Source organism: Contarinia nasturtii, unplaced genomic scaffold, assembly GCF_009176525.2.
Source record: "Contarinia nasturtii isolate CC-2019 unplaced genomic scaffold, AAFC_CNas_1.1 Cnas_scaffold_864, whole genome shotgun sequence".
NCBI lineage: Eukaryota > Metazoa > Arthropoda > Insecta > Diptera > Cecidomyiidae > Contarinia > Contarinia nasturtii.
The window spans coordinates 1,804,420-1,829,651 of NW_022198211.1; the positions used below are offsets into that span (position 1 = coordinate 1,804,420).

General features: G+C 33.6%; 1 protein-coding gene across 9 annotated transcripts in view; it reads right to left on the bottom strand.

Moving 5' to 3' along the window:
- LOC116342393 overlaps positions 1–25,232 on the bottom strand; it is a 47,696-nt gene that overhangs the window by 16,942 nt on the left and 5,522 nt on the right. For all 9 annotated transcript variants that reach the window (XM_031769993.1, XM_031769990.1, XM_031769988.1 and 6 more), the window contains exons 3-8: positions 15,255–15,390; positions 12,238–12,441; positions 11,977–12,084; positions 2,174–2,314; positions 1,497–1,649; positions 645–775 (exon numbers count right to left, since the gene is read on the bottom strand). In XM_031769993.1, coding sequence (XP_031625853.1) covers positions 645–775; positions 1,497–1,649; positions 2,174–2,314; positions 11,977–12,084; positions 12,238–12,441; positions 15,255–15,390 — 873 coding nt within the window. The remainder of the gene's footprint in view (positions 1–644; positions 776–1,496; positions 1,650–2,173; positions 2,315–11,976; positions 12,085–12,237; positions 12,442–15,254; positions 15,391–25,232) is intronic.

The window sequence follows — 25,232 nt, forward strand, 5'->3', positions numbered from 1 at the left end:
TATACAGCCCATTTTGGTCAACGCATACAAATGTTGTCATTATCCACAGTCTAGTCGTATGACCATATTTTCCGTTGGCCATTCCAACCCATTATATAATTTCAACTTGCAAACTTTTACCAACTTTATTTTATTCACGATGTCGACGTGCTCAAAAAGGCGTACGTAGTATTTACGCAGTTAACTATTTAATTAAATATATGGGCAATAATAAAATGAGCTCAACTATGCACATTTCTTCCAAAGCAGGCTTTTTTCATCTGCGGAAGCAATTTTTATATTACAAAAATATTTTTTGGCTAGAAAACATTTTCCTCCTCCTCATTTTGGCCTTCTCACCATTCCTCTTCCTCAGAGAAACGTACTCTGTTAAAAGCTTTTTAAATGTGCCCTGTTTATACACGATATGATAACTTTAAATCTAATTTCATTTGAAACTTATCTTAGAAATGTTACGTTTTCTTAATCTACGAGTTAAAGCTTATACTATTACATCATATGTTGACCTTTTTGTCGCAAATAGATTGATGACAATGTCTAATCACTTCATTTCCACGAAAAGCACATTTATCACCATTAAATGGTGGTATCACCGTCTGTCTGTTCATTATAGTATATCAATAAAATTAATGTTTGAAACTTACTCAGCATTTGTTTCTGGTGTTGGCAAGTCACCAATGGTTGTTAGTGTTAACGTTGACCAATATAAACTGCCCAAATATTTTCTAGTTAAGGTTGCATATTCACCCGGCCGGTACGGATAAACCCAGTCGCCCTGATCGAAAAAGGCAACAACAAAAAAATGATTAAAATGTGTTCAATTAGTAGAATCAACTATAAAAATGACAAAAACAAATAAATGATCGTCAATAAATTAAATTATATTGGATGAAATGAACATGGCGGGATCTGTGATGAAATCCAATTGTTGTTGAAAATTACCATGCGAATGTTAACACAATCATGATGTGTAAGAATACATGCAATTTTAGTCACAAAATGTAATGCAATTATTTGATTTAATGTTTTTATCTTCGAGTCCATCGTAAGGGTCGTATATATTTCCATTCATTATTATTTGTACTCTACTATCAATTCGCATACGAAATCGGACGAGAATATATGTAAATGCGAATATTGTTTCGTTCTGCAATCCGGTCACAATGTAAAGAAAATGGATTCAACAATGATAAACTGGTATGGAAAAAAACTGACCCGTGATTTGGAAGATGGGTACTATAATGAGGGACACGCATAAACCATAAGATGGTAGTATTGATAAAATTAAAATGATTGCCGTCAATATTAAATGGCCTCTCTCTTAGTTATCTGGCTAATAGCTTCATAATCTAGCAAAAGGACCCAAAATCGCAATTGGTTCATTCAACTCAGTGAGTTGAACTCACAAAATGATAAGAACAAAACACATACATGCACACATTAGAAATAATGAAGTAACGAATATACATAAATGGTAGCTATCAGAGCGCGCTTACCTGAAATCCTTCGACTTCCGACAGCAGGAAATAGAAACATCCAAACCAGTGAGCTAATATCAGCAATATGTGAATTAAATTAACTACGCGCCATAAATTCGGCCATACAGTTCTACTCTCAACGATATAGTAAAATTTAACAGATCTGTAAACCTGTTTGGAACGACGTGAGCATCGTTGTTGTTTTCCGCAGCCGAATGAAAAGGAAGAAAGAAAAAAAAGAAGAGAAAGAAAGCAGAAAATTTATCAGTAAGTACAAATTGTATGTGAGCGTGCAAATGATGATAACAATACATCAAATAACATAACATCGACACAAAAAGCAGCCTACGAGTTTTGTGTCGGTTGCAAAAGTGTATGTTTCATGCTCTCACTGTTTATTATGTATCTCATTTTGGTGAGTTAATTGAAAAAGTTCGGTCGGGTTCTGTCGAAAATTATTTTCCGTTTCGGTGATGGCGTACGTTATTTTATGTAAAATAGATTCACTTTGAAGTTGTTGTTTTTTTCACCAATTTATAAATAATTTTGTACACATAAATCACGAACGAAAAAAAACATGAATTTTGGAGTTAATGCGCAGCACATCTTATCACTATTTGTTTCAAATATCCGCAATCACTTGAGGGTGATTGACAACACATCTATTGCAATTGATCCAAAACCAATATACTCACTTTTAAAAAACGTGGAAATCTAAGTAACGGTTGAGTGCCTAGTCTAATTTGAAGTAAATCTAATGGTATTAAAGCAGTCAAATCGAAGAGAAACTTTTTCGATCGCATGTAGTGAAGGGCCAATTTTTTATCGTCATAAACCTGTTCATAAAAAAAAAAAAAAACACATAAAATTGTTTTATTTTGTCTGCATTCAAAATGGAATTTGGATTCAATTATGCTTAATATTTTTCTTATCAGAATAAAAAGTTACTACGTCTATGCATTTATAAATATCAATGAGAATGAAAAACAGGTGTTGAATAAACTTTTAGAATTATCAATTCGACCCAAAATGGCTGAGTTGTGAATTCAAATGTCTGGAGGATATTTGATTTTGAGCCAGAGTCATTTTGCCAAAATTAGTTTCAAACTCGTTTTTGTCTTGGCCGATATTTGAATTGCATTGTGCGACCGCTCATCTATGATTGAACTGTGTGCTAAAGAACCGGAAGCATCACGTTAACCAAAATGAGAATTTATAGTCGAATCAAGGAAACGTTTCTATTTTATATATAGCATATCAAGACAAACCAATGCAATTTGATCCGCATCATTTTCAGCAAATATTTGTTGGCGAAACCTTTTTAGGTCAAAAATCGATCGGATTGCCGCAAACAATTGAGACAGATAAGATAGAAAATATAATATATATATCTGTGAAATGCCGAAGTGATCATCAATAAACTCGAAGAATAAATAATCAAACAGCCAATGTTCAAACATACAGTTGAACATCGACAGACAGACTTTTCTTGCCTCCACCACAAAAACTTTTCCTACTTTCTTTTTATATTTTTAAGCTGGCATTTCTTCTCTCTTTCTTTATCAAATCAAAAATTTATTTTGTTATTTTTTAAGAAGATTTCGCCCTTTATGCTATGCTTAGCAATTCGGAAGTGTGCTCTTTTCATGTTTCCTTGAACAGTTTGTTTTGCGTCTTTGGCAAGAAAAATTTCTTTGTGTATGCAATCAACTGGAAATCGTTTATTCTTTTCGATGCTCTATGGGAAATATTTGATGTAATTATTTCAAATATGTGAGAAAACTAAACAATATTAGGCTTTTTGCCTCTAAGCATATATGCTGATTGTTAATACTGATACCGATATAAAGCCTTCGCATTTGGTCCATTGCAGGAAATTCGTCTCTGATCAATGTTATTCAACGCACGTTTGCGATAACACATTTTCAGAGCGAATATATAAAACAAAAAAATAAAACTAAACTAGTTCGTATGAAAAGTGCTACCAAGATGTTTGGAATAAATTTGCACAGCATAAATATTAATGAATGAATGTGTGTGTGTGTGTGTGTGTGTACAAAAGACAATGAATCATTCGTAACTTTAGCCATTGTGCCTGTTTCCATTCGACATCCATCTCATTTTCTTTGTTTAGACGACAATTTCGTACTCCACGAGCATGAACACGATATGACACCAGTTATGAACAGTCATTCCAAGGGTAGAAATTTGACATCCTTTCTCTCTGGTATGACTAAAGACTTTTTAAAAGTGAGATTATTCATGGGGTCAGCAAAAAAAGTGACATCATATAAAATCTAATGACCATAATCAACCCATTCAAACTAGTCAATCCTGTTTAAAGTTATAATGCCACGTCACGTGTTGGAAGAACTCATACGTGTTTGTATTACACCGCAAATACTCTTTAGTTTCACCCCCAATTTAAATCATTTAAGTGAAAGCCATGACACTTGACACATACATTCAAATTATAAAGTTGCGCATTTTCCCATGAAAGTCTAAAGTGACATAGACCAGATCTGATTACCGTTTAATACTCAATTTTCATCGGAACCACCATTTATGAATTTATTTTCTAATTTAACTTGGACAAAAGTTACAACCCAATTTAATTGAAGTTCAAAACAAAACTTTGTACCACAACTTTTGTTTGTGAAACCTTCGGTACGCATTCGTTATAAAATTGTTTTGAGTGTAAATATTTGGAAGTTTATGCTTTAAACAAAAGATAGAAAGATATTTTGACCCAAGTTGTGTTGAAGCCTAGCTACCACTTACGAAAAAAAAAGACTTCGATTTTGTAAATGGTGTGTAAATATATATTCAATAGTAATTGTTTCATTTTTATCATTTCAATGACTTATAACTTAATTGTACGTAGGTTGCTCCATAATTTTTTTTAAAATGGTACTTATAGTGTTGCCCGATGTAAACCATTGTCATATTCGTAAAGTTTGATGTTTTGGTATGTATTCGTGCCCTGAACCTTTTGTCGTACGAACGCTATTTGTATTGTTTACAGTGACTGGTAAACTGCGACTCAACAAAAAAATGAATTTTACACGTGAAGATTTTCGTAAAATGATTTACTACGATTTTCGAAGTAAATTATCTCAACAACAGTGTTTCGATCGACTTCATTTGGCCTTTGGCAATGAAGCACCAACCCTTCAGACAATTTATAACTGGTACCGAGAATTCCGTTGCGGTCGTAGTTCGCTCAAAGACGAGTTTCATACAGGTCGTCCAAAATCGGCTGTTGTGCCACAAAACATCGATGCTGTCAGAAAACTGATTATGGAAGATCGTCATGTGACCTACCGTGAGATTGAGGCATCTTTGGGCATTTCATCCCACAGCATACATACAATTTTGCATGAACATTTAGCCGTAAAAAAGATTTGCTCTCGTTGGATCCCACATAAATTGACCGATGAACAAAAAATGGCTCGTGTGAGTTGGTGTAAAGAAATGCTCAAGAAATTCAATCGTGGTGCTTCAAAAGACGATAATAAAATCGTCACTGGTGACGAATCGTGGATATATGCCTATGAGCCCGAAACGAAACAGCAGTCGACTGTATGGGTCTTCCAAAATGAAGATAACCCAACGAAAGTTGTTCGAGCAAGAAGCACTTCGAAGCGAATGGTCGCCTGTTTTTTCGGGAGAAGTGGTCATGTGGCAACCGTTCCACTAGAGGATCGTAAGACCGTCAATTCTGATTGGTATACCACCATTTGTTTGCCCGAAGTGTTTGGTGAAATAAGAAAAAACAACCACCGTCGCAAAATAATTCTTCATCACGATAATGCGAGCTCTCACACATCTTTTCAAACTACTCGATTTTTGACCGGTCAAAACATCGAACTGATGGGTCATCCACCGTACAGTCCTGACCTGGCACCCAATGACTTTTTTTTGTTCCCAAGCGTGAAGAAAAAACTACGTGGTCAACGATTTTCGACACCAGAAGAAGCAGTTGAAGCGTTCAAAACACACGTTTTGGAGATATCAGTTTCGGAGTGGCACGAATGCTATGACAAATGGTTTCATCGAATGCAAAAGTGTATCGATCATCTCGGGGAATATTTTGAAAAACAATAAAACCATTTTCGACAAAAAACAACTGTGTTATATATGTTTTTAAAAAAAATTATGGAGCAACCCTCGTATTATGTGCAGTCTTGCTTTCCAAATGTAGCAAAGTTTGAAGTTGATTCTTTTGATACTAATTAGAAGACAAACTCCATTCAAATTTCAATGGAAAAATTATTTCTGCATAAGTATTGCACTTCATTAAGTTAAATATTTGGTAAATACCATAAATTTCCTGAAGTAAAATGAAATGATTTTGGTATTGTGCTAAGCTATTCTATTTAAAGTAAACCATTGTAATTCGAATTTCAGTAGAATCAGCCTGAATTGACGAAACTGGTAATGATGTTATTTATATATATTTATTGATGGAATTTACTTGGTAACTAATTGGCTTTATTTTGCGAAAATCACTTCAAGTACCCCAAGTATTAGCCAATTCCAACATTTATCATTTATTTTCCATATCAGGTGGGATGGTATCTTTTATAAAAAAATAAAAACCAATACCAAAAAATGAGTATAAAAACAAATGCATGGAAGGTATCACATGTTGTGTACTATATTTGACACTGTGGTCTACCTGATGGATTACTGATGCCATTCAATTATCAAAACCGTTGAAAAGAGGAAAACGATGTGCGCGATTGGAGAATATAAATAAATTGAAGTTTCAAGGTTGAATGGGAATCACATGTTTCCCACTAAATTGAACAACGAACATTTCACACTATACGAATTTCTCATCAATTTATAAAACGAATTGTGGTTTTGATTCATTTTTCGATTATCCACATATATATGGAACATAAGCAGTTCGCGACTATAAAATAGATTAAATCTCGTTGTACAATTTTCATCGCAAATGCAAAAGCTACAAAAAGCGTGTCCATTTCCAACGTTAAACAGATAAATCGAATTAAATGTTCATAAACAAAAATAGAGATAAATTGACTTTGGAGTACTCATGGAAATGCGTCTGATGCAAATTATTCGCGGTTTCCCTTCGGCACGCGGTTTATTGTATGAAACGGCATTTTGTCAATGAAATGAAATTCATGTTGTTGGTTTTGCGGGAGAAAAAAATGTATCATTTCATTTTTCATAGTACAACCTATTACGTAATAAGTGTTATTTTCTGCCTTGTAATAATCTCACCCTTGGTTTATTTTTCCTTTAAACGACCCGAAAAAACACAATAAACCCAAATAATTTCATTTATTTGATTTTTTTCTCTCCCATGTCCTTTTTCAATTCTTATTTCATTCCCGCTAGATTCATTTTCTCATTGTATGTAAATGTGTTGTCCCCAGATATGGCGAAATAATCACATTAGCATGCAATTTATATAACGAACTGGGTGAACTTGAGTCTGGAACGTGAAGTGTCTTGCGACAAAAATGATTTTTTTATGGAAATTTTCGAAACGGAAAAAAAGCTTTTGAATACCAGAGCGACACTTTTCGGCCCGGTATGTGTGTGTGTGTTTTGAATGCAGAAATAAAACCACATGCCACTCTGTATGGTTGTGGTTTTGTCGAACCTTTTTTCAGTTCAAAAAAATATTTTGTGATTTGGAAGCGACATTAAAAAGCATTTTGTTCGTTATATTCCAAATTATTGTGCTCTTTCACCTATAATGCAATAAAAAAAATCACCAATTTGAAAGTAGCAAAGTGTCATTAGTTATTATTCCCAAATGAATCATCTCCCGTATTTTTGCTCCAAATGTATCCATTTGCACTGTATCTTTTACGAATCTTGATTCTTTTTCATTCAGTTTTCGTTTTACTAGTATCCATTATCAATTTGGGTTCGTTGTAGTTTTGTTCCAGTTGTTCGATATATTCTATCAATGCTGTTCGTTTCACGAGTCTGATGTTCGTGTTGCAAAAACAAAATGATGAGATGGTTATTCCAAAAACGTCGATAAAAATAATAAACAAAATCGAACAGCATGACTGTCGCCGGCTGAAGAATAACTAGTATTAAATGATAATTTCACAAATGAGAGTGAGCAATTGTTGCGATTCGAATCGAATATCAAACCGAAAGTTGAGCGTATCGCTCAAGTTAGTTTGGCCATTTCACATCTTGAGCAACGTCTAGTTCAATATCGATTTTCTCCTGCTTTTGCCATTCGTTTCTGCGGCATTCTTGGTTCGAAGTACCAAGAGTAGTTATTCTATTCGCATAAAACAACAACATGTTCATTGTTCGAAAAGAGCAAGGCGGATGTTTGTGAGCACAAAATCCTGCATTTCTTGATAAAACTAATACATACAAAACAGGCAATATACTGAGCATAGATATTTATCCGAGATATTTTGTGAGAATCCGATAATTACGGCAGCAGTCCATGCATTATTGCTCCTTCTAAACGAAGTGTGTGTGAGACTCGAATTGGCGTGTGTACCTTAAACACAATACGATGGAAGGGGTAAATGCACAGATCGACGCTCATACTTATACACTCACACGGATGTGCTGTGCTTTATACTCACACAAAGATTCTCGCTCGTACATCGCAGACAAACGAGGAAAACAATGAATTAGTTACATGAGCTAGTTATCTGTGCATTATTACTCCTTCAAACGAGTTGTGTTTAAGTCAAACAATATTGCATTGGGTGTGGATAATTATCGGATACTCACAAAATATCTCGGATAAATATCTATGCTCAGTATATGGTCTGATACAAATGAAAATGAAATTTTACAAATAGCAATCGCCACATTATGTTTATTTTTGGTCCAGTAAGAGACTAGAATAGCCATTGATTTTCTGTAGGCAGAATATTGATGATGTATCATTCAAGATGGCACGCAAACCAAGCATGACTCAAAAATAAGAGATATATAGCTTTGTAGGTTTTCCAATATTTTTCTTTTCATACATTAAACACGTACATATAGGCATCTATCTTCTTTATCGAAACTTCTTTGACCAAACATATCGGTGATATTGTTGATGGTGACATAGTCAAATATACATTGAAAATATGTGTAGGCGGCTCAGACGATACAGCATACTTCAAATTGCTTACATACATGGAAATGAACAAACGTATTCCTGAATGCAAGCACTTATATTCTACCGTGATAGGCACTTTTTAAGCGAACATATACCGGAAAAAAAGATAAATGACTGTAGCAAAATATACCATTCACCATCAGGCCAGCACAATTTTGGTGTTCGACGCCGAAAAAAGAAAAAAAGCCGTTTGTAAGATAGTGATGGATATTATGTCCATATATTCACATTTCCCTCATGTGTTTGTGCAAGATTCGCACTTTGAACGGTGTATAAGTGCTCATCCCAACGGTGGTTGGGACACTTTTGTAAACGGTGATACATGTGATGTGGTGTATTCATCCGAAACAATTTTGTGATTCACGCGTAGTGATATAAAACCACTTACCAACGTGAATGATGTATCTTATCATTGTGTCACGATACAAGTGTCTCGCTTTCTTCTGAATATAATTCAATGTACTAGCGTCGTGGGATACATCACAAATTATAGGTTTTTATCTCTTTCAATTGTGTTTGTACCATTTTTGACTTGTAAAACCATGGCTCTTACATTTATCCTGAGATTATGTTTATGTTTCCCGGTGCTGTTTTTTCTAAATCCAGTAGTTCGATTCCATTTTATGGCAACAAAAACAATAACTCTCCGATAGTTCCGTTCAAGTGATGTTAGCATAAACATTCAATCTACTAGAGTTGATGACGAAAACGGAAACATTTCGTGAGAAGAGCTAACTTAGCGTAAGTACGGCTATATGAGCAATGTAATTGCATATTGTCTGTGAGTTAAAAAAAATTGACACAGACAATAGCATAAATGTTGCTCTTAATGAAAATGGTTTTCGCCCGTTTTTCCATGAATTTTTGGGTTCGAAACAGAACTCTAATCAAATGTTGATTTGTATTTGAGAGAACAAATGACGTCCATTGCTTTTATTGCCGTTGACGAGGCACCAATCAAGGAAAAGTGTGGATGAGAATCTACCAACCATAACATGAAATCCGCAAATATTTAATTAAATTGAACTGAACGTAAACACGTTCACGTGAAGACTCCTTCAAACAAGAAGAAGAAGAAGAAGAAGAAGAAATCAACTTGGTTTTTGTAGTCTTATTTAATGCAACGCAAGATGAAGATGTACAAATGGCCATAGAATGATGTCTTACCACCAGCAATAAAACGAAATAACACGCACACGTAATTTTCCATTCTGCAATTTATTCACAAGACCATGAAGACTATCAGAGATATGGTGAATTAGGTTAAAGTACAAAAATATCGATAAATTTTCAACTGTTTTGTGAGTTTCGATTTTCTTCGTTTGTCACTCCCAAATATGGGTAGCGGTTGTTTTTGTTTTCCGGTTTATTTGATTATCGTTTCACATCGTTTCTATTGAACTCAACGGCTGAGTAAATTCATTCGTTCAGTGTCATACTCGATTTGACGTTGAACATCTTGGACAGGCCCATGAAGAAATTCTTTTGCTTCGGTTTAGCTTTTGCCACATTCAATAAATGGATGTGGTGTCGTACATGACACTAGCTTTATTGGTTATACACTCACATATACACTTTCATTCCTGCTTACGATTCGATTTTCACTTTCACTTTCATAGCGCTTATAAAACGGGGAATTGGTATTTTCATTGGCAAAATATGTTGGTTAAGAAGAAGTGACACCAAAAGATAATAAAGAGAAGGAAACTAAATGGCTCATAAAACTTTATTGGAAACGACCCGTGCATGCATTTTGGCTTCATTTCGTTTGCCACCAGATCTACACATCATGGTTGTTGTCGTGCTGCCAATATCACTGCTGCAAACAAATTTCGTGTAGTATTTTTTTCCATCGATCTGAGATTGAAATGGTCGGTTGCTAAGGAAATCAATAGGTTCTAAAAGTCTATAAATTACATTCGTACGAAGACCAAAAAAAAAAAATCTGAAAAAATTTATTTTTTTCGGTTTTTTACGAAAAGTAAAAGATAAAATCGATTCCGTACCCGTTCCGACCAATGTCCTTTAATTAATTCAAAAACTCTCGAGAAACATGCAAATTGTCAAGAGAAAGTGCTGGAAATCATTGCCATTCTATCTGTTACACTGATATAAATTCACAGTTCGAACTCATCTAATGGATAACATCTCTCAGAGAGTGTTTTTTCTATCTCTCTCTTTTCAAAACGAGATTGTCCGATCAATGCCAAGAATGTTGTTGTTATCGCTTATTATCATCACAATACATTTATTCAACTTCGATAATGGAATTTTTTTCTATTCTGTTTCAGCATTTTTTTTTTTATTTCTATTTTGCTGTTTTTTTAAATATGTAATGAGGTTTTTTTTCGCAAGAGACATTTATTTCTTTCATTCGGTTGACATCGCATCCCATCGTTTCCATTAAATATATGTATGAATACAAACAAACGGAACGCAAAAACATTGTGACAAAATGAAGATGAAATAGAGAGATGGAGAGGGCGAGAAAGAGAGAACGAAGGACAGAGGCAAAAAAATGCGAACTATTGAAGTGAAAGAAAATTCAAAAGAATAATTATGATGTGATAAACAAAAAAAAATGTTCCATTTGGAATTTTTGTTTCGTCTGTAAGAAAAAAGAGAAACATACTCGGTACATCAGCAAAAAAAATCGTGCTCCAACGATAAATGCGATGCCACATCCAAAACTACTTATATGAATGTAAGAACGTGAACAAACAAAAGGCATCTGTTGTATCTGTGCGTATGGCATATTTTTTCGTCGCTTTGCATTGCAGTTCAAGGAATGCGTTGAAAAAATGTGAACTATTTGCTCGTCATTTGGCAAGGCTCAAGCATTTTTCTTCTTTCTTACATTTCTTACAATGTGCCAATCTTTTTACGCACAATGTAACGTGCTATTGTTTGCGATTTGTACGCTTTCAATGGGGGGAGGAGAGCAAATTTGTTTTCTTCTATGGTAATAAACATTTTTTCAATTTTCATTCGCAATTAAATTCGGGCGCTTTAATCAAATTGTTTTTTTTTTGTCGTTGTGGTTCGTATATTTTGACTGCACAGTGCTTACAATGTAAATGAAATTCAATTTTAACAAGATGTTATTTACAAACAATTTGAATATCTGCATTACTTCGTTATTTTTTTGCAGAGGTTTGTTGATGCACATTGTTTAACCGCTGAAATAAAATATCATATGTTTTCGTTTTGATATCTCATCCAATTTTTGTAAAATCAACATATTCTGATGAATCATTATGATTATTATATTACAACAACAACCATGATGAAAATGAATTTTGACATGAAATAAATCTACATACTGTTAAAAACTAAAAAAACAAAATATAGTAAAAAATTGCTTGCCATAAGCCCTTGTTCAAGGTAGCCCGTTCTAAGCTGGACAACGATGTCAAATATAAATATTATATCACTGATGGAGTCACAACCGAACCAAAAATTCGGCACCAATTCCTGCAAACAAAATAGAGAAACATAATTCGTTTATAATTAAATTCAATCATCTTTGGTAGATTCATGGATTTGAACAATAGCAGTAACCGACCGACAAACCAACTTATTATGCACGATAATATTAAATATTAATGTGTAAAAATGAATAGAAACCTGTAATTCGGGAAAGCTTTGGCGAACGATGAGAGTCCATAAATTGTATAAAATGCATACGGTGAGCACCATTAACCAGTAAAAATAGAAATTTTCATCCGGATTGACAACGGAACGGCGCTTTTGGTTATAGCGTCGGCGTCGCTTTGAAATTTTATCATGATCGCCCGATGCACTCTCCGAACCCGTTTCCTCCATCGTTTCCTAAATGAATAAAATGCGCGATAGGGACAAGCAAGAGAGAGAGAAATTATATAAACAGTTTAATAAAATTGATGAATTATTTGCTTTTATTGAACGATATTGTTGTAATATTTCGTGAAATTCTGTTTAATGTCTTCATTAACGATTCATATTACATAACCATTGGTTGTATAACAACAATGTGGTAATCATTTTATGACTATAATTCGTTGAAAGTCATGAGTCATGACGCTGTGAAAATACTTCACAACTATGATGTGCAATATTTATGTATATTATAAAAGTCAACCATTTCCACAAACAGATTTGCCTGCGGATGGAAATATTTTATAAACAACCGGATCGGATTGCATGTAATAACATCGTCGAATGAACATTTTAATTTTAATAATAATAATGTGAAATTCAAATTTCCTCAATTTTATACTGCACCATTTGCCTATTGGAGCGAATGGATTGCGTGTCCGACAAAAGTCAATTGCAATCGCATCCCAATGTCATTCGAATTGTCATGTTTTGATGCCTAGCCGTTGCAAAATATATTGAGGCCCAGACAGATTTTAATTTATTTTCTGTTCTAAGCATTCGATAAAAAATGACCTCAATTGTATTGCTTTGCACCAACTTCATCATAGTTAATTCTATTTGAGCTATTTTCGTTGCATTCAATTTTGTCAGATGATGTCGTAGCTCATGTGTAATACGTAAACTAATTCGGGTCAATCAATCAGGCGCGCGCTTTACGGCTTCAACCATCGTATCGTTGATTAGTGTGTTCGTGTTCAACAACGCTTTAAATTTTCCCATCTCATTCAGAGCATATTTTAGATGAATATGTATGTTTGTAGGTTTGGTAAACATTTTACGCATATAAATTGTCGACGACCATACTTTACATTGCAGTGCAGTTGATTTTGGCTCATCGATCTTTCTCGAATCTGTTTGCACGATATGGAACGTTGGGCGTTCAAGTAACTACCTATATCTTGATCCATCGACAAACAAATCCCAAAAAATAGGGACTTACATGGTGTGTGTTTGTTTGTTCGCACGGGGAATTGCTGAGCCTAAACATTTAACCCAGAGCAGATGTGTTTGTTCAACCTATGCGTTCGATTTAATTTCAGCAAACAAACAACCAACTTCGCTAAAATATACCATATAATCAATTCATGTTTGTTAAATTTTTCGTTTTGTCCAAGCGATTTTCTTTCGATTTGGCTCCGTATGAATGCACACATTTTTAAAATCACCAATGAGAAAAGAATTTGTAATAAAAATTGGTGTTACGCAAATCCAGCTTGTACACAAAACATTAATTTTGATGAGGACATGATGCCGTATTCGTTTCAACAGTTTGTGGGAATTCTCATTTGAGTTAATATGTTGGCTAAAAATCCTTTTTTCATGGATTACTGACTCTAGAAAATGCCACGCATAAATCAAATTTGCTGATGTTTGCAGCCCATGGCCAAAATCCGACAAAAGGCAATGGGAAATCGTCTCTAATCCTTTCCAATCGAACCATTTTGTTGGAACTGTGTCATTACTTTATTGTTGACACCACAATAATTTCATTTCATTCAACTCCATTTGTTTTTTTCTCATTCTGCATTTTCTTACAACAACACACCAGCTCATGTGCATGACATGGAATTACTGTTTAATTGATATGACTCGAGTCTCAAACTTCGTCAACATTTAGTCATTCCATTCAATTCCACGCTCGATTCAATGTGGCATTTCATTTAAAAAGGACGTGTGACGCATGCAGAATTTTTGCTCTATTTTTCCATCAAAATCAAGATTCAAATGCAAATAAAAATACCAAACTTAAGCAATCAGAGAATTTGAATTGAAACTTTCAATCGCACCAGTTTGAATTACAAGAAGAACGTGTCTACTGAGATTCAGTATGACAATAAATTTCTATAAAGTGTGCAGTTTTCGATTCGATTGTACACGTAAATGTGTCTGTGTGTGAGAGTGTATCAACAAACGGAATCAATTCATTGCTTATGCAATGTTGTCATATGGTCCCTTGGCGTTTATAAAACGGTTTACAATTCAGTCTTTCCCTCATTTGCACTGACACAGTTTGTGCTCTTGTTTTTTTCTATTCTCACAATTTCAATTGTATAAGCATTTCTTATGACAATAAAAATGCCAGGAAGTGTCGTTACTGCCTGCAGAAATATCGAATCGATATTTTGAATTCGTATTTGGAATTTCATCAAGAATTTGCGATTCACGGTCGCATGTGTTACATTCAAACTGAGCATTTCCACACTATATACATCATATCTGCAGATGTGTTCAAAGAAGTGTAAACTTTATGCTGCACACAGCACCAGCGCACTATAAATAATGTAAACGTACGAACACAGAATGGATAAGTATTTAATGTAGACTGCCAGCACCCAACAGTGTTGTAAACAATCTGATTGACGACAGATTTAGCGGCTATTTTTGGTATTCGATTCGTGATTTTTCGAACGAAGAAAATCTCTTATTTTGCTTCATCAGACACGTTCGACCATGTTTGAAACGATGCTTTTATGGAGTCTGATCCGCTTTAAAATTCGACACGAACACACTCCATTCGATTAAGCACCGACGAAAACAGATTTTTCAAAAATCGCAAACGATGTACACAAACCAATTTCGACAAGTTCAATCAGTGCTCAAAGTAATTTATCGAAGAAAACAGATCACTTTTCTTAAGACGTTGGCCTCTTTGTGTATGTGTGCGCAACCACACAAACCTGTACTTATCATGATTAAAAGTGAATATATGTATGCCAATGACTGACCTGAGTTTCCGGTATTTGTCGTGTTGAGAATCGTTTTAGAAAGGAATCTTCTCGCTTCAGGGGCGGTTTTTTCTGTATGGCCGATGACAACTGTACGGTTGTTCGTAATTTCATCCATCGTTGATTTGATTTGGTCCTGTTGGGTCGTCAAAAGAGACAAGAAAAAACGGTAAAAAAATATAAAAAATTGAATGTTAGTTTTTCGGTCGTATTTGTGTTGAAAGCGAAATAAATAGAGAGCTTTTCATTCAGTAAGAAGTATTTGGATTTAGAATTTGGAAAAGAAAGGATACACAAAAGTAGTAATTGCACTTAAAATGTTAAAATCAGTTTCCATAAAGAAAAGTAAAATCTATTTTTAGTGATTTTAAAGAACGCATACAAACGAATGAAAATGTCTTTAAATTAACGAATGAAAGAATGAAAATGGATTCGCGATAGCAGAAGCAAAACACTAATTGCAAAACATATATAACACTACACTATAAATGTTAATTAGTTGATAGTTTTAAAGCATGATAGCATGGACTTTTAATTCCACGTACATGATGACGTTTTATCGTTTGCTTTTGTGTGTAAATAAACTTGATGTTCACCACAAGTGCAAGCAAACCGGAAATCGGTCATGTACGGTGCAATTAATTAAAGCCACGAGTTAAAGATAGAGAGTTTCTTAACGGCAACTACTGAGAGATAATCGACACTGATTCAAGTATAATGAAGATAGAATCGCGATGAATGACAGAATGATAGAAGCACGTGCAATCTAATTTGAGGCAAGACTTTGGAATTTTTGCAAATTTTTGCAAATTTTTGTTTTGTTTCTAAAGTAAAGTGTGTCGGCTACATCTATTGAATGTGAAAATTCTAATTTTTATAACTACATTGCAAACGAGTTTGTTTTTGTTAAATTGCAGTGAAATAGCACTGTTTGTGAAACACTTATTTGATTTTGTTGACGCAGTAATATTCGTCAAATCCCGGAAACGTTGTCCACTTTTGCTTTTTGTATGCGATGATAGACGCGCTAAATTGGTGCATTCATTTGGAATGTTGACGAAAATGTTTCCGTTGACTTGGTCGTTAATTTCGTAAATCCACACATTTTCTCTTGGATTATATTAGTTCCATTGGCATTTTCTATGCAGCAAAATATTCTAGTTTAGCAAAAACGAGCCATTTTATAGTTTACAAATGCATTCGGTATATGATTACGTGCACACATGACTATTGCAAAATATAGCCATAAGCGAGAAGCAAAAAAAAAAACACTGACGGGAAATGCTTTCATTACTCCCGATGCTTTGACCTTTGTGCATGGTTTTATATGGTACAGTTATGCACGTCCCCAGCCAATATATATCTCTACGTAAAATTTGCTGTAGAATACAAATAACGGTTGAAAATAGCGAATTTGTATTACAGTCAATTTTTCGTAGATGGTTGTGTGGACTGCAGAAGATTCTCCGAGCAAATATTAAAATTCAGATAAAAAATTGCTTGTGATAAAAATGAAGTTATAAAACACAATGAAATGCAGAATAGCACTGACCACGGACACATGTAACACAGTGGTCGTATATCAAAAACCACATTAGCGTGGCGTGGCCGCCATTATATAAATCGAAAAACCATACCAAACTCGGCGAAAAATTGGACGGCCAACGAAAATGTTTATTTATAAAGTCGAATAGAAATGTTCCCCTTCTCTTGCACAGTCAAAGTATACAAACAGCACATAAAAAATACGACATACATTTTTTTGGTGATTTATGATAATTATATTTATGTGCGTGCATTGTATAATAACGTTGTTAAATTGCACCGTCCAAAAAAAGTAGATTTGAACTTTTGGTTCAACGAAATTCAAAAGAACATTCGAAATAAAAATAAAAACATACGTGAATATAGATATTTTTTCCCTTTGTAATGTTTTTTTTAAAGTTTGCTGTTTGACCTTCGATAAATGTTTATGATAAATGTATGTGGCGATGCTGCAGTTAAGACACAAAAAACCAAAAAACCATCACGTCAAAAGAATGTTTCATTTGAAAAACTTTTGAAAAAATGCATTTTTTGCAGTTTTAAATCATCTCTACTTATGACAAAGAAGAAATTCTTTTTTTTTTCAAAGCTGACTTTTTTGTCCTAATGACTGACTATAGCTATCTACATAAATCCAAAAGTAAACCACACAGTTGAGCACTCTAATATTAATGTTTGTTATTCGTTGCTCATTCATGAAATTCAAAAATCGATCAGAATTTATAATAAAACCCAATGTTACCAGGCAATGTTCAATTAATCAAAAAAAAAAAAAAAAACTAGCAATGCAAAAATACCAGCTTACGAGCTTTATATTCATCAAATGAAAACAATAAAAATGTATACCAATTACATAATGGTTTTGAGCATTGCAGCGAATGAAAAAGAGATTATTTTAAGAGGCAGAAATGTCATTGTTTTGTTGATGACAGTTCTTCAAATCCGAGTGCACACGCATATTATTCCATAAAACAAATGCATTTAAAAATGAAATAAATTCCAATTATTTGTGCATCAACTAAACAAGCGATAAATGCAGTTTGCATATGGAATAGAAGCATAGAGCAGATCACGTCTACAATAAGTCGGTAAACATGTTTTACAATGGAACGAATGTCCTTTCGCCATGTCATCTTGGTTCGTTGCAGCTTTTCTGCGTTTATCGTAACAAAAGAATGACGTCAGTTTTCATTATATGTACCGTACATAGACATGTTGAGTTGTCTTCTTTGATGTCTGAATCCACATCCTTTTCATAACATTGAAATGGCAAGCGGCAACCCTTTTTTACCGTTTCATTTAGACTGATTATGTAACAACAATATATTAAGTCTTTTAAATATCCAAAGAATCTTGGGATTCCTCTTCTTCAGCAGATAATGGCGTCTTGATAAAAAAAAAGTTGAAAAGAAATCAATTTCATTTTGTCAACAGACTGCAATGAATACTATAAAACTGAGATTACGCACCAGAACGACATGATTGAATTTAATTAAAACTCATTCACAATAATTGATGTTTATATCTGCATCACTAAATGGGCTCAGTGATACATTACAGAATGACATGCTTGGTCGTTCATCTAATTTCCCCATCGCACCGGGAAATTCTTGATACGTTTTTTCCCCATCTTCTCTTAAAATTGTCTGCGGACTTAAGCATTGCGTCAAGGCTCTTGAAATAATGAAAATGTATTACAATGCTCAGTTTTGTAATTCTCACTTAAATTTCGAATAGTTCTAATGAAATAAAATTTTGTTCGCATTTAACATTCTATGTAGATGGCGCATTTCGATGGGAATACTTCTTATGTTTGGTGATGACACAACAGGCAACAAATTAGATACAAATGAAGCTCACAAGATTTAATATTGTGATATATATGTAGATGTGCATCGTTGAAATGATGGCCAAACAAACGACGGTACAAAACTATTCCGTTGTATATGCCAACCTTAGCAATTGTTTGCAATAAAGTTTTCGTCATTCATTCGAAAATACAATTTTGTTCCGGTAAAATAAAGCATCTATTCGCAAGTTTAAATGGAAAAGTTTGAATGTGACTCACATTATGTGTTCTCACAATAGTTTTACTAACTTTCAGTAGTATTGCATCAAATAATAAATAAACCTTGACGTTTCTCTCAATTCAAACCGATTTAACATCACACAGACTAGTTGGTTGAGCTGTTTGACATTGATGTTTGTGTTTTGTGGCTTGAATTCTTCATCTCAAATGATTTAGTTTGAAATGCGTAATTATGTATTAGTATGTTTTCATTATTAACATTAGCTAAATGCACATAAAATGAGTTTAAGTTTATTTGAAAGAATAGCAAAAAAAGACGAAGCAGAGATACGCCATTTTATTTGATTTAATTTTGGATCATTGAATTTAACTTGGTTTTTGTTTTGCTTCTCAAGTACGGCGCAATTTTATCACTCGTTTTTAAAATGAACATTTTTTTTATCTGTGGCCATATCACAGGTGCAAAATAAAATCTGTTGCCAAGCCATAAAATTCCAGGAAACGTCAAGGTTGCACAGAAGAAGAATTCTGTTTGAGTTTAGAAACACTCAAACTGGCAGCAAGAAGAAATCAATTGCAAAAAAAATGAAACAAAAAGTTTGAACTTATCAAAATCAAACGCATTTTGCATCTTAACAGTTCTACGTAAGATACTCGAGACTCGGGGTGATATACTGAGTGTTTGGTAATTTAGGTGTCGCCTTCAAACATTCATCGTTGACGAGTGTCAAAATTTCACTGTAGAAAAACTGACGAAAATTAATGAGAAACAAAGCAATTAAAAAATACTTGTTTAATATAGTTGCTGGTTGTTTTTTTGTTTCGCCAAAAGCAGTTACTTTGTTCGTTAAGAGCGTTGATAGTGAAAGCATGTATTTTATTGGCGCTTCAATCCAGTTAAGTGGGAGAGAATAGTTTTTTCTCTATCTCTATACAGTCACACATACATGTATAGTTGGCTAATGACACGAATGTATGTGCGAATGTGGCGCCAGGTGGACGAGTATCGCCATAAAATCTGTGTGTTTATTTGCTTTTAGATCCCATAACTTTTTCTACTTTGCCAGTTGATGCTTTTTGTTCGTTCAGCTCTTTTCTTTCATATATGTGCTTTATAACAAAGTTTTTTTCTTCTCTTGCTTCGTTCACCCCATATCTTTATCGTACTTTCCACTCAATTCGAATGAGAATGCGAATGTGATTGTGAACATCGTTGTCATAATACACAAAAAGTATATATATCACGTGGTACGATAGCAAAACTCAGAGAAATCGAAATCGAAAACTTATGCTGAGCGAAAAAAAGAAGGAATGATGTGTGCAAAAGAAATGGAAGTTGGATAAAAAATTGCCATGGTTTTTCATGTATTCTCTTTATGTTTTTATTGCGAGGGGAAAGTGTCGGGCATGTACAATGTTGAAAGATAAGAAGAACTTATTTTGCTCTCGCCAAATCAATATAACAATATCAAGCTGAGCGTGTGCATAACATCGAGAATACAGAGTGCACAGCGTGAAATAAACAAACAGTGGGCAACAAACAAAATCAAATAATTTATCGATTATGTGTATATGAAACTTTTTTCTGACTCTTTTTTTTCTTCATCTCTAGTAACTGTGTATGCTCCGAATGATCTGATGAATTGGCTCAAATTGCGAAAACAATTTATTTGTTGAAGCGAACAACTCAATGGAAACGTGTGTACACAACGTCGGCATTTTTTCCATGCCATAGCAAATCGCTTGTAAGCAAATTACTTGTCATTTAAATATACGAACGAAATCGCATTTGTTTTCGAGTCATGCAACGCTATTGCCAAATATCAAAATTTGTATTAACCATCATTTTTATTCAGCGACGAAGTTAAGATTTTTGGAACGATTGTATATCATAATAAATAAAAAGAAAATTTTCACAATTTGCGGTTGTACATTATAAAATTCAAAACAACATTGAAAACGCTGAATTTCCAGAAGTTTATTTTTGTTAAGTGCAAAATTCCTTAAACATACAAGCGTATGCGTCTACATTCGATTCTATGAATTATTATACTGAAAAAAGAAAGAGTTTCGGTTCGACGAAGGGGAAGTTTCTTCGAAAAAAATGTGAAAAATATTCATCTGTAAAAAGTTTAACCCTGAATCAGGGTCCCTGATTTTTATCACTCATAATTAGATCCGAAGCGATACACGCTGGTTGGAAAACACGACTATGAAAAAGACGGAAAAAGATAAATAGCTTAAAGTATTATAAAAATGATGGCTCATTTAAATCTAATTGCAATTACCAATTTACTTTTTCTCTATTGAATCATGGCGTTATCCATTGGCAACTATTTTCTTACGAAAGAAATCAAACAACGTGTCTGGACTTTTTACAGTTAAGAGTCGCTATGTTGCGTTTAATTGAGTTTTTCCAAGTTTGAATGAACATTTTTTTTCTTCGTATACAAGTGTAATTGTTCGGAAAAATGGGTTAAATGAAAGCACAACAGCATGCAAAAAGTTTGTGTGCACACCGGTGCATTGCAAATGAAGTACCTAAACGTTGAACCATTTTATATAAAATGCAAAAACTGTTGGAGATAAATATTTGAATTCTCATTTGTTATTAATTATGTTCAAGTGTAAAAAAACGAGTTGCATAGTTCTGTTGGTAATTATTTTTAATTGTTTTGCATTATGCTTTCTCTGACATCTTCTTATGCCTTTGTAAAGGTTTAAGCATGGAAAATAAAAGTTTTCAATTGGAATGGCCGTTCGTCCATTCCTCTTCTTCTTCTCATTATTCGCTACGGCGAGGAACGAATTTTGGTTTCAATATTTTTCATTTTCAATTTTGAACGGCCATATCGTTGAATTAAAATTCTGGGATTTAAAAAAATATATTTGTGGCAGATTCTTTTCAGTCCTCTTGGGTTCACAAACACTTTTAAGTATGTATAATTTACGAAACCAACAAATTGTACATTCATTGCTAAAATTATTTGGAAAGTTTGGTATTTTCATGAGTTTTACTCATGGGAACCAACACGACATAATTGTTATTAATTTAAGTTAGGCGAACAAAAGTGAAGACGAAGAAATTTTCCGGAAAAATTAGGTTTCCCAAGAGTTTCGTGCACAAAAAAAAGAAGTGGCATGTGAATTAATTAAATATTTATGAAATCGTTTCGACGAAGAAAAGGTCGCGAAATAAAATGTGAAAATGTTCAAAGTGAAATTAAAATAAGGCAGAAAATTGAAAGAGTAAACGAGTATAGAACGGATGAAAGATGGAAATGTTACACAATTTGAAGAAGTGCAGTGAAAGTAGATTTGAGTGTCGCATACATAATTCACAAATAATTCAAAATAAAAATCCATATTACGTTTAATTAAAATTACACAATCAAAATATCTAGATAATTTTTGTTTTCTATATTAAGAATGCGAGAAACTGGGTCATTTACTTAATACATAATGTGTTCATTGCTTTTGATAAATGTAAACTTCAAATTCTACAGTATTTCTACGTATAAATCCAAAGAACACCGATCATCTCACTCACTTCCATGTTATTTATATTTGTCCATTTAAAAATTAGCATAAATGTCAACTGCTCTTAATATCTTAATGCTGTGCACATGATGTAGCTTTTTGAAGACGATTACTATGTTTTATTTGGTTATTTTAAGCTCGGGCAAAATCGAAGGGAAACATTTTGAGCTTAGAAAATGCGGTGTATCAACATTTAAACCTAAAGTCATCGTATAATCTATTCTAATCCGCAAAACTGGTCATCTAGACATGCACCACCTGCAATTCCGTGCTCAACATTTTCCCCTCACAACTTCTTAAATGGTTGCGCGTTCGGTACTCAACCAATGAAGAAGAAGCGAAAAAAAATTGATTGATAAATTGATTTTTTTCTTCTTTCGCTTAAAATAATCTCTCTTCAGCCTATGGCAACAGAACAAACACACTTCTTTTTATGAATAAGATTGAACACACATACGGTGGGCAAGTAATACGATTAGCCAAAAATACACGATTAGGATCAAGAAATGTCAGAATTCGGTGTTTCGCTTAAGTATGATATCTGAATTTTATATATTAATAACACATTTATAAAAAAGAGAAAGAGAGAGAGAGATTGAAGTACATGGACATAATCGCTCTGTGAGAAGATTACGATATAAAAATAATATAAAAGAAACAAAATGAATGAACAAACACTATTCCATCGAAAATGAAGATGAACGAAGGTTTAGTTAGATAGAGTAAAATTAGACTATAAATATTATAATAGAGAGCACCGTTCCTCTTGATTTTTCGCAATGTATAATAGTATGCCATGACGGCTCGTACATTTCGCCATCCCCGTGAACCTTTTGGCGCTCCATTTTTGTTTGTATTGTCAGCATTTTTACCGCTGCTACAACTGCTACTGCCGTTAATATCATCGTCATAATCACCATCTAATTGTTCGTAATCGCTGCGATTTTTCAAACTTTCACTGCGCTGGCGATGTTGTAAATGATTTTCGATTGCCGTATTTTCCAAAATGATTCCGAGACTTGAGATTCCACTTGATTGGGATGCAAACGATGTGGACGGACCATAGTGATGAAAAAAACTGAAATTCGTCATGTCGAATTAACGCTGATAACACCAACCAACATTCAGGAATCGTTGAGATTAACAAACTCTTTCATTTCAAAAACAAATTCAACAAAATGAAGCTGCAATGTGTTTTTGTGTCGATTCAATTTTTGCTTATCCCAATCGCCAAATAATTAGTGTATTTCCGCTTTGTGACTAATAACATTTTTGTATACCGTTCCAATACAGCACACTAACTCAAATATTCGTGATTCGAATATAAAATATCAATAAAAAATAATTGGAGTTGCTGCATCATTTTGATAACTGCTTTCGATTCAATGAAACAGCAAATAAAATGAAAGCATTTACTTAATAAATGGGATAATGTTTAATTTCGATTGTGAACGATGTTTTCTGCAGTGTCAACTAGCTAACTATAACCGGTTGGGAAATCACAGTTTCCGAGTCCACACATAATTTGTGTTTATCGATTTTTGTTGTCGAATAGTCTACCATGAAATTGACGTGGAATCAAAAGCACAAGCGGCATTCGGGGTAGCTGTAATTATGTGGTATAGATACTGATTGTTGACAACAGCATAGTTTCAATTAAATTTCAATTTGTTAAAAAGCACATTCGATATGCCTGTTATTAGAAATGTTGATTCGATGTGAAATTTGAATTAAATTTCGCTTAGAACGGCTAATGATTCAATCGAAAATGTGTGGTATTATAAACAACAGAACATTATTTGCCATTAAAATCGCTTAAATCGGAACTATTTTATGGAAACGGCAGCGTAATATTCAAACTTAATCTAATGGTGTCCGAGACATTTTTAATGCAGTTGTATTCATTTGTATTCTCATATTTCAAAATAGATTGTTTTACCATGATAATTGAAATGTTAGCACAATTCGCACGAAAAATTTATTCAAACATGAAATGACACGTACACCAACAAACACTTTCTTCGTGTTGGGTCAACAACAAATAATTCACCAAATTGACGTTGATTTAGAATTACCGTGTCTGTACATGTTCAGATTCACGTGTTTACATTATTCATTTTCATATATGAACGAGTCCAAAGTACTCACATTTGTACGTGACAGGGTTTAGTAATGTGTGTATGTAAAAAAATCAACATTTGTATGCAAACTGTAGTATGTCTGTATAAAATCAAAACGTTTCGAGGAAATTAAATCCTTGCTTTTTTCAGCTAAAAGAACCTAAGTAATAAAAAAATCTACCCGAATTGAATTTTGAATATGTTTTTCTGACTGTACAGCCTTTAACTTTCTCTTATCTTGTACAAAATGCAGAGAATAGAAACCTCTGAACGAATCAAATAAGAAAAATCGCAACAAATAAGATGAGACACCTTAAGGAGTATAACTTTCAGTAACCTAATATTGGATGAGAAAGATATGGTCCTATTTGGAAGAACGTGCACATTCATCAATGATGCAAATGCTATTTCATAGTTTACTGTATCAATTTCATCGTAATACTTTAGTGTTGCACATGTGTACAAAATAGCAATGAAATTACTGGCAATCATATTGTAATTGAATTGCTATTCACTCGAGAGTGTGTTAAAATTAATTTCAATTATTATATAAGATGATCTCACAATTATCCCTATCATCTGCTTTAATGAGAACTATTCAATAATTAGGTAGCTCCATTTTAAGTTGTCAGCTTTTATATCTATCTCTGTGTTTTTGCTCTCGATAAAATACAGATTTAATTTCGAGTACTTTTAATGGATAGGAAATTCTAATTTGGTTGTTTCTCGTGAATTCAACTAAAA